The sequence below is a fragment of the Cydia amplana genome, chromosome Z, assembly GCF_948474715.1.
Source record: "Cydia amplana chromosome Z, ilCydAmpl1.1, whole genome shotgun sequence".
Taxonomy (NCBI): domain Eukaryota; kingdom Metazoa; phylum Arthropoda; class Insecta; order Lepidoptera; family Tortricidae; genus Cydia; species Cydia amplana.
The window spans coordinates 27200694-27211578 of NC_086096.1; the positions used below are offsets into that span (position 1 = coordinate 27200694).

Consider the following 10885-nt stretch of genomic DNA (forward strand, 5'->3'; position numbering starts at 1 on the left):
CGTACTGGTCAAAACATGTCCCATGGATGACGCGGCTGTGATTTTCTTAGATAACTATTATGATAAATTACACAGTAACTAACAAAATATACATATAATACATATGTTTAATATATCATGTTATTATTTACGCTGTATTCCTAATACCTACTGGGGTAAGTATAGTGCAGAAATGTATGGAGCATTAGGCATGCACTTTTGTCTCGGCGAATCTATTTGCATGGGGAATCAATAACTGCTGAACGATTTAAATGTCACACAAGCTGAAATGACAAATTATGAACCAACCTCTTCGATATTTTCAAGTCTGTATATCGCTATCTGATATCAAATATATGATTTTCAAGTCTGTATGTAGTCTGTCTGTATCGAGGGTTTTAGCTTTTCGCCAGCCAGGTTCGATAGATAAGTATAAATAGTACAACTGTTTTTATGTAATTGTAACCAACGGCGTTAGCACGGTCGCATTTTTATCGCCTGTCACGTTCTAACAAGTATGTAAGTGCGAAAGTGACGGTGATAAAAATGCAACCATGCTGCCACCGCAAGGTAGTTTTCCTGCGTATGCTTCTTGTCAGTAGCAGTGGGACCAAAAAACTTCCCCCATCCCTCTCTTCTGGGAGCATTCGCCAAAGAAAAATAATATCTCTGCCTATTGAAGGACCAAATTAGGACACGGTGACTATTGACCATAGACTAGGAATCCTCTAGACTGAGTTTAGCGCAATTATTTCATGAAACCGATGCTGCCAAAAATACGGGGGTGCGGGGGGACGAGGTGAGCGAATCCCGTGCCGTGATTGGTCCGTTCAAAGACATGGACCAATCACGGCACGGGATTGACTCGAAGATGGAGTAAAACTACCGTATAAGTGGCAAAGGGGGTAGCGTTACTATGCTCAGTCTAGAGGATGTCTTGTCTGTGCTATTGACTAATACCTAACCAAAAATATATTGGTACTAAAACATATCTTTGGGTGAATCCGTATTTATTGGAAAATAGCTAAGCCATGTGGCGTTACATTAGAACTTATCAACTAACTGCAGAACATGTTGCTGTTCCTGGCGCAAGTACTCCGCTTCGTCCGCGCCCGCGCCCGCGTCGCCCAGGTTGCCCGCGTACTCTGTCGGCCAAAATAACTTGTTGTAAACAATGTCCTTTTTGAAACAAGATTTTACGTTTCGTTCACGTTCTGGTTACTGAAGTTATAGCCTGACAGGATTATATTTTTATTTACCGACGTTTCGACACAGGTTTCACTGGTCATGGTCGCGGCTTTCTGATGTCCCAGCAAAATGTCAAAACGGATTTGTGCAACTACCCGACGAAAAGCGTATGAAAAACACACACACACATCAGTGGGACATCAGTTAGCCGCGACCATGACCAGGATTATATTTGGCCTTCGCTATGTTGCGGAGTACTACAGTCGCCATAAGATATAGCCATATAGGTGCCGTGCGCGTTGGAGGGTCTGCCATATTGTGGCCTCAGGCCTGAATAGTGATGTGCCATGGGAATTTTCCCGGAACAAGGAATATATTTTTATGGAAAATTCCAGGGAAACATCCCCTATTCCCGGGAATATTCCCCAAACAAGGGAGTGAATTACAACTTTAATTAAAGTTAGCTATAATGACAATTAACTGTGTTTAGTAAAATAAAGTAGCCATAAACCGTAAACTGCAAGTGGCTTCCCAACCAAAATTACTTGAAAAGTGGGTTTGCTTAAAACAAATAATACGACATTACTAAGCCCACGATGAGATGGATGCAAAATCTCAACGAATTCAGATTACAAGACTTTTCTCCATACAAATACAAAATAAAACGAATAATAAAAAAGTAAAACTTCAAAAAGGATAAAATATAATATTATCCCGTTTTATATGCGCTAGCAACTGAAACGTATGAAATCGGTGCCAAGCCAAATAGTTTAAATATGTAGTTACAATACTGATTGTGGTTGTGTAGTGATTCTTTCTTTCTTATCAAACTACACCAGCGGCGGTAGCAAGGTCGCATTTTTATCGCTAACTAGTGGGAATAACCCTCTGATGATATTATGTTACCTCTCATGACGTGCCGGATAATCTTCAAGGAGCCGCCACGCAGCGACAACACCCGCTGCACGCGCTGTTTGATCGTCGGCGGGCCGGCAGTGCACACCTGAAATATTGCGTTACGTTCCATATACTCGTAGAGGTGGTTATTATTTAAAGTGGTGTTTATTACACATTGAAAAACAAATATTATTAAGCCAAAGAGAAAAATAATTTTACCTCCAGTATTATTCTGTCGACTAGTTGCAATGTAAACAGCCCGCCAGTGAGTCTCTTGAAGTACTGCGCGTCGTCAGCCAAGTCTTCGCCCGCTTGCTGTGAACATTTAACCTGACGTAAGTGTTTATATTCATCAACCACACTGTCCCCTCGCCTAAACGCATCACATCTGAACCAGGGCAGGTAACATGGAAAATTTCACATATTTAATGGAAGTCACTGTACAAAGGGATTATTCCCACTAGTTACCACAAGTTGTTATTTTTCCCAACTTTTACCACTACCACCAAACCACCAAAACCAAACCGAGTTGGTGGTAACTACTGGGAATAATTTTCCCCAGTAGTTACCACCAAAATTTTCTTAGAGCTAAATACTAACAAAAACAGTATAAATAGTATAGTGTAAATATAGAGTGATTTTGAATTACCTAATAAAATCATTTGAAACATAATCTAAATGGATTATTAAATTTATCCTTACATATTTTATCGTTTTTGTACTCGTACCGGTTAAACTGTTTCAATATTTTTGGTCACTCTTAAGGCAGTTTACTAAAATACTAATCGACTTATAATTATTTATTAAATCACTATATATTTGTACTATACTATTTATACTGTTTTTATTAGTATTTAACTCTAACAAAATGTTGGTGGTAACTACTGGGAACAATTTTTCCGAGTAGTTACCAGTGGTAAAAGGTGGGAAAAAAAATCCCAGTAGTTACCACTGGTAAGAACTTGATGGTAACTAGTGTGAATGACCCGTACAAAGTGGTATTAGATAAAGCGAACTCGGCAACAGTTAAACATAAGACTGCAAATGTCAACTAAGTTTTTCTAATTTATGCTTCAGTTAACTTGTATGAAAGTTAATTTAAAAATATGGATAAGCTTTGTACCTCCTATCCTAAGAACTACGTTCACAAAGAGTGCCAATAGTAGTAGTAGTATTGCCAATAGAAGATATAGACTAGAAAAAGTAAAAAAATATTATTGACATTGGATTGATATTATTCGTTACCTCCATTTCCTTCTCGGTGCGATCCACCTTGTCCATATATTTAAAGTGCAATTCAAGAAGCCTGTCGACTTTTTCGTAGTCGTTTTCAGTAAATTTAGCAAGGAGCCTCTGCCTTTGACTGCCTTGGCAATTCCGTAGCATGGATGATATTATGGAAACCACGTGCTCTGTAGCAAGTAATATATAAGTAAATTAGTAAAATTATTAATGACGATAAACCCAAATAAAGATTAGTATTTATTTACTGAAATTAAAATTATAATAAAAAGGTACCTTCATGTTGGTCGACAGTCAGTAGGCGCTTCTTTTTAGGAGTCTTCATGAACAAAGGAAAGACGGTGCGTAATCCTAAAATGTCTACGAATTTGTTACAGTTGTCGCGGCCGTCCGGGCCCGTCAACGCGTGGCTGAGCACCTTCAGCGATCCATTTCGTGACATTTTCTTTTCCCTAGAAATTAATCATAATAACAACTTGTTTGTTACCTCTAACTACTGTGCATACCATAAATGATAGTTTAGTGTTTTTATAACCATAAAAAAACATGTATAGACGAATAGTTGGTATTCATATAAGTATCTAAAATAAGCAACTGAGAAAATACTGGTAAAATATCCGTATGAAAAAAGTTTTTCGGAAAGTTTACTTCAATAAATCATTTTGATTAGTTTGGCAGTGAGGTAAACACATTCAGTGCCAACGATCTGCTAGGCGGGTTCTCAGTTCGCTTGCGCCCACGTAATCAGCTACGCTGTTTGGTAGTAGCGGGCGCTGGCAGTGAATGCGCGCGTTGAGTTCGGTCTGCGGGGTGGGGCGGGGCGGGGCGGGGCGGGGCGGGGCGAGGCGGGGCGGGGCGGGCGGGGCGGGGCGGGGTAGGTACCTGAGCATGAGGTTCATGAGCTGCAGGCCCTCGCCGCGCAGGAAGCGGTCGCGGTTGGAGGGCTCCATGAGCGCGCAGCACAGCGAGTCGAACATGTTCTCCATCGCCTCCTGCTCCTCCGCGCCGTTCGGGTCGTGCCGCTTGTAGAACTGTCCCGTAAACATTTATATTACCTATATGGGTAGGCCCAGATGTAAAATGTTACTCAAAACATTAAGGTTAAACTTTAAACTACTTTGATCATATATTGCAAGTTCATACAGGATTGCATGTCCAGTCTAGTCTACACATAAGAGAGAATTATACGACAGTACGACTGTGTTAAGTAAGATATATTTGTTGTTAACAATTAATCTTACCGCCAGTTGTTGTAGGAGCACGTCAATTCCATCCAGTTCACCCAATAGCTTGCGATTAGCAGGTACAGTATGTAATAGAATGGATAAGATCTCTGTCGAGTATAGTTTATTCGCATCAAAAGGAACCTTCATCTGGAACCAATAAAAAATACATACTAACGAACACTCGACTATCATCTGAGTTGCCAATTCAACAATAACATACTGGTCTCAGTTAAACTGTGAGTATACCTTTAATCTTTTTAGTATCCATTGTAAGAATCCCTGTTTTGCAACATCTTCGCATATGGCTGGTCGGAATTCGGCCATGTTCTCTATTATAGCTGAAAAAAATCAAGTAAATAATTTACAATAACATTATTTTAAAACAGGCCAAGTGCGAGCCGGTCTCGCACAGGAAGTGTTCCGTACGATTACGCAACTGCAAAAAAAAAACACGTTTGTTGTATGGGAGCCCCAGTAAAATATTTATTTTATTTGTTGTTATAGCAGCAACAGAAATACATCATCTGTGAAAATTTAAACTGTCTAGCTATCACGGTTCATGAGATACAGCCTGGTGACAGACAGACGTGGAGTCTTAGTAATAGGGACCCCGTTTTTACCTTTTGGGTACGGAACCCTAAAAATGTCATTTATTTGTAGAAAGTACAAAACTAAAACTAAAGAAAGTAACTAAGAAAGTAGAAAACTAAGATAAAAAGTTAGTATTACCCAGTGTGTTATGGACAGCATCCCTCTCGTCAGGAATTAGCTCGTCAAGGCGCGCGAGGTTGTGCAGCAGCAGCGACGGCGCCTCCGCATCCACCAGCGCATTTACCAACTCTTCTGCACCTTCCTCACTCTCGTGAAGAATGTCTACGTCAGACAGCTCCTGGGAATGTCCAGTTATTTTAAAATACTCCATATAAAAACTTGCTATCACTAATGTGTGTAGTGAACATAGCATGTAGTGATCCTTTGCCACAGTATTTTCACGGAAACGCACGAACGTGTTATGCTATTTTAGTTAATGTTGAGTCGCTCACTCGTGAGGCACCTCATTTGTACCACTCATTTTGTTAATTTGTCGCAGTACTTCGTACCGCAAAAATGTCTTACTTCACTCCTCTATTCATTTTACTCATTTACTCGCGCGCATCACAAACACCTCTTGCCACACAAATCATTCACACACTTCAAATTTCAAAAAACTCTTATCCGTTCAAATTCACTCGCGAGTCTCGCGACCCTCAAAACTCATACACAACTCGCAACAGAGTCCCTGGATCGCGCGAGGCGCTAGGTGCTCGCCTGCTCGCCGACACTCAAAACTCAAATGTGTCAAATGAAGAAACGAGTAATGATCCACACTGTCAACTGCCGAACTACAAACCTTATTGCAACGACAAAAGGTCCACTCACCGCCTCTCTGTGACATGAACCCCTCAAAAATCCTTTCAAAATGAAACAATGAATTAGAAATACCCAAAGAGGGAGTGAAACCGACACGCGACGTACTTCAATATCGCTTCGCGTCACCACCGAAAATATGTTAACAATTAAACACGAAAGATACCAAGCGTAAGCGCTGCAAGCTTTCATACATCTTAAAAAAATTGTCGCTGTTGGAATGAATGGAATAGTTGACGCTGAAAATATGCTAGTACCTCACCTCATTTGAAGTACGACATTGTAACACCTCATTTTAGAAAATGAGGTACTCATACAAACTCATTTCAAATTGATGTCCTACCCATCACTAAATTTTTAGTCAGACTCGGTACAGAAAGTACTGAGGTTGACTGAAATAGCATGAGACAATACATGGCAAATTGATGGCAAAGGATTGTTCACTACATCTGTACACCTGGGTTGGGTTTTATAAAGTCCTGAAACCTGTAAAATCTGTTTTCTTCCAATGAAGATACTAAGACCGCTATATATATATTACATATGCCTATAAGATTTGAGGAGTTCTCTAGATTCTTCACGGATTCCATCATCAGAACTGGGTTTGGACAAAAACGGGACCAACTTGGGACTATACATATACATTCAAACAAAAAAATCGTTTTACAAATCGGTTCATAAATGACGGAGTTCTGAGATAACTAACATACATACAAAATAAAAAAATATGGTTGACTTGATAACCTCCTCCTTTTTTGAAGTCGGTTAAAAACATGGTGAACTATTAGTTAAATTTTCTTTTTTTTTAACGGTTTCTTATAATTATTATCCACCAATGTACTTCTCTACTCAGGAATGACTTACCTGCAAAAGGTGGACCACCTTGGTAGATATATCCGTGTTATCATGAGATAGCAACTCCAACAGGGAATTTATACATTTCAGTTCCACCAACAATGGATATTGATCAGGGACTGTTGCCACAGCACTGAGGTCCTGTAACAAGATTATCAATTGAATAGGCCCATTCCAACACATGAATTTGTCTTATACCAACAATATATAACTTTCTACCAACTTTATCATCTCATTGGGCACCAAAGGGTTATTGTTCTTATTATTAAACCGCGATTAAAATACGATTGAGCACATGTCGTTTTTGAATTAAAACATGAAATCACATTGTCCATGGTAGAGTGTACAGATAAATCTAAAAACAAACATAATATATCTTAGTAAGTAGAAGTTTTAAAGGGCCGCAAAAAAGAAGAAGCAGTTTTTGACAAAACATAGCGTTTTTAGATCATTCAATTCATAAAACATTTTAAATCATTAGATCTATAATATGGCAAAAAATATGAATAGCAATCTTGAGGTCTTTCTCTAGCTAGTAACTTCATCAATTGGGAACCTGAATATACAACTTTAATTCTATGAAAAAAAAAGTGAACATTTTATTTTTTTCGAACACATCAATTACCTACTTCTTTTTGTTAAACTAACTAAAAATAAGTATTGAATAAAATATAATGCAATTTATATATCTATCTATTTATTTATCTTCTATCTGCAATCCCGATGGCCGTCCGCTTAGTCCTCAGTGAGCTGCATTCCGAGAAGGACCTGATCTCACATCACACTTAAACCTTGAAATTTTGCACCAGTACATAGTATATTATGTGAAATAGTAGGTACAGGGCTGGATCTAGGGTAGAGCGAGTGGAGCGGCCGCTCTAGGCGCCGGATGGCGAGAGGGGGGCGCCAAAATGGCAAATAAGAAAAAAAATTTTTTTAAGAGTTGTGAGTGTGGCTGGGGCCCAAAATACGCTTGAAAACTTCAACGAAGGGCGTCAAAAGCTGATTTCGCTCTACCCTGATCAAGGGCTCGGGCTGGCACATCCACCCTTCAAATTGAATCAGTTTAAACTTTAATAATCTTACTTTAATAGGTCTTTCTGATAGGACATGTTACGTTAAGCAGTTGATTGCTTCATTAATGCAGCATGCTTTAATGTTAATATCAACTTTACCTGCAATGCTTCATGTAAGTCTATTTCACTTTCCATAAACTTTTCAGGTTGGTCTGGAAACTTGATCCTCATCTCTCTATTCCTTAAAGCTTTCTTCTCAAACAGCAGCACCAGTTTTTTTACTCCATTTTCATCCAGTACTTCACCCTGTTAAATAAAACCAGTTCATATGAATCTAAAAAAAAATGGAATAAAATTACAATAATAGTAGGCCCACATAAAAGTAGTAATTTTATACAAATATATGATGAATACACTATAGTTCGTTTTTTTTAGCATTAGAAAGAACTTGAAAGAAGGTAAGCGATTTTGACATGTCTTTTAATTGAAAAACACTTTTTAAAAATCAATAACTATTACTTATGAAAGCACAAGACTATAAAAGATTGTATTAGATTCATAATTGTTACATATTTACCGTAACCTATTTTTAAAATGTGTTTTTCAATTAAAAGACACATCAAGATTGTTTACCTTATTTCTAATGCTAAAAAAAACGAAGTATAGGGAAATACTGTGAATTACAATAGGAGACCCAGCATAATCGTCGTTGCGATTTCCAAAACTGATATGTGCTCGATTTTTGATTGACAAACCAACACCTACCTTACCTTACCTTATGTGTTTTGTTGACCTAGCAACAAAACACATAAGGTTATAATTCATTTGATTAAAATCGCGCACATATCAGATTTGGTAAGCACAACGACGATATGATTAAAAAAGCTGTAACAAAAAAATTAAGTTAGCTATATACATACTTGCTAGCTATATAACTTGTGTCACATATATTGTAACTAGCCCTAGCATAGGCCCCGGTCTTTTTGGGCTGTTACTGCACACTATGTCTTTAAACGCTGGCTTCAATTAAAATGTATAATTAGATATAGTGAAAAGTTTGCTGTACATATTTAATGAATAAACAAATACAAATACAGAAAAAATGTTAAGTCCTCTCAACACCGGTATCAGAGCTGTGTAAGTCAAACTAAATTGGTACCAAGACTATTCAAGATTTAGGGTTTGTCCGGGGGGCGTCTGTAAGCAAAAAATTATAAAAAAGCGCTGGTGGCCTAGCGGTAAGAGCGTGCGACTTGCAATCCGGAGGTCGCGGGTTCAAACCCCGGCTTGTACCAATGAGTTTTTCGGAACTTACGTACGAAATATCATTTGATATTTACCAGTCGCTTTTCGGTGAAGGAAAACATCGTGAGGAAACCGGACTAATCCCAATAAGGCTTAGTTTACCCTCTGGGTTGGAAGGTCAGATGGCAGTCGCTTTCGTAAAAACTAGTGCCTATGCCAATTCCTGGGATTAGTTGCCAAGCGGACCCCAGGCTCCCATGAGCCGTGGCAAAATGCCGGGGCAACGCGAGGAAGATGATAAGCAAAAAATTATAAACTAAAATTAAAAACTACAACTAACTACAATAACTAAAATAAATAAAATGCACATCATAACACCACCCTGGTGGAGTCCACCAACTACATTTTATTGCTTATCCAATGCTTTGTCACTTATTGCCAAAAATTTGCCCACAACTTAGATTAATATTTATGTTTGTGGTATAAAGATAATATAGTTAGCTTAAAAAAAACGCAATTTAACTGATTTGCAAGACCGAAGTGATCCCATAAGTGTTCTGAGGACAAAGTTTTGTATGGAACACCAAAAATTAGGAGATTAATTATTAATATAACATAAGAATCAATAAATGGTGCCAATACCTGTGTAGCTTCCGTTTCAACAAATCGAAGGATATCTTCTCGTTCTTTATCTGTTATCGAAGGCTCATTAGGCAGGCTGGTACTCGATGCTCCCATGTGGGGCTCGACTTTCGGTTTCTTAATGCGACGCGTCTTTGACGCTATGGAACTGTCATCATCAGAGTAGTCACTGTCATCTTCGGTAGGCCTCTTTGGCGTCGGCACAGGCTGAATACCATAAGATATTAAAAATAATATATGGTGGAGCAAATCATATCAACCAAAAACCTTAACACAAGTACTCACTTTGAAGGAAAGTAACTCCCCTACATCCATTTTAAGTAAATTGTCTGAACACTAGTGATGTATGTTTTGTATCATTAAATTAACTATTCACGGGGTAGTCAATCAGAAAGTAAAACAAAGATAATACTCAGTCAGTGCAATATTTCGGCGAGATGTCAGTTGTATTTAAATCATAGACAAGTGAATATATTTATAATTTTTTATAATCGTTTTCAATGCCCGGCAGTTCGGGTTTATTGCCAACGGTTAATTTGTCGCTGGTGATGAGTATTGTATTATAGTTTGTCGAAGGACTGTCTCATTTCAAATACAGAGAGAGAATCATACTATCTTTGTCTTACACCAGTACTAGCTAGGGTTGCCAACCGTACTATATTATATAGTATTGTACTATATTTTGGCTCTCTGTACTATATACTTTTGGAAAAATATATAGTACGCTATAATACTATATTTCTGATTAAACGTATGTTACACTTATGTTTAGTATTTTATCTAAAAGTACCATATTTTTTTGAAATGTACTATAAGTTTGATGCCCTATTCTGGAAAATACTATATTCTACCAAAAAATAGTTGGCAACCCTAGTACTAGCACCCAAAAGAAAAGGATGAGTATAGTTTTTTTGTTCCTATTTAAGTATTGATAAATTGGTTTAACCTATATTTGGGCTGAACGCAAAAATGAAATTCAAAGACATTGGCTCACTGATGACACCGATGACACTCTAGATATGGCCGTGTGTAAACGTTTTATGGCAACACTAGCCTAGTTCGTCCAGGCCATAGACTAGACTAGGCCTCCTAATAACGAGCGCTTTTTCAACGCGCGTTAAAAAGCGCTTGATTCCGTCCACACGCTAAATTCGATTTAACGACCAACGCTTAAAGTCGAAAATCCAA

The 10885-nt window shown here is 38.2% G+C and overlaps 1 protein-coding gene across 1 annotated transcript; it reads right to left on the minus strand.

Annotated features, from left to right (window-relative positions):
- Positions 1 to 1000: 1000 nt before the first annotated feature.
- LOC134660610 (beta-catenin-like protein 1) lies at positions 1001 to 10117 on the minus strand. The gene is made up of 13 exons (XM_063516378.1): positions 9983 to 10117; positions 9698 to 9904; positions 7970 to 8116; positions 6804 to 6935; positions 5262 to 5421; positions 4779 to 4870; positions 4548 to 4679; positions 4189 to 4337; positions 3583 to 3758; positions 3310 to 3476; positions 2284 to 2379; positions 2074 to 2170; positions 1001 to 1124 (listed from the first exon to the last, which is right to left on the minus strand). The coding sequence occupies exons 1-13, from the start codon at positions 10010 to 10012 to the stop codon at positions 1024 to 1026; spliced, it is 1686 nt and encodes a 561-aa protein (XP_063372448.1). The 5' UTR covers positions 10013 to 10117; the 3' UTR covers positions 1001 to 1023.
- Between the last annotated feature and the right edge of the window lie 768 nt (positions 10118 to 10885).

Coding starts and splice junctions, on each gene's coding strand:
- LOC134660610 (XM_063516378.1), bottom strand. CDS start 10,012: ATGGATGTAGGGGAGTTACTTTCCTTCAAA. Junction 4,338..4,547: donor TGCTCCTACAACAACTGGCG/GTAAGATTAATT, acceptor TTTACGGGACAG/TTCTACAAGCGGCACGACCC. Junction 2,380..3,309: donor GCACCGAGAAGGAAATGGAG/GTAACGAATAAT, acceptor AAATGTTCACAG/CAAGCGGGCGAAGACTTGGC.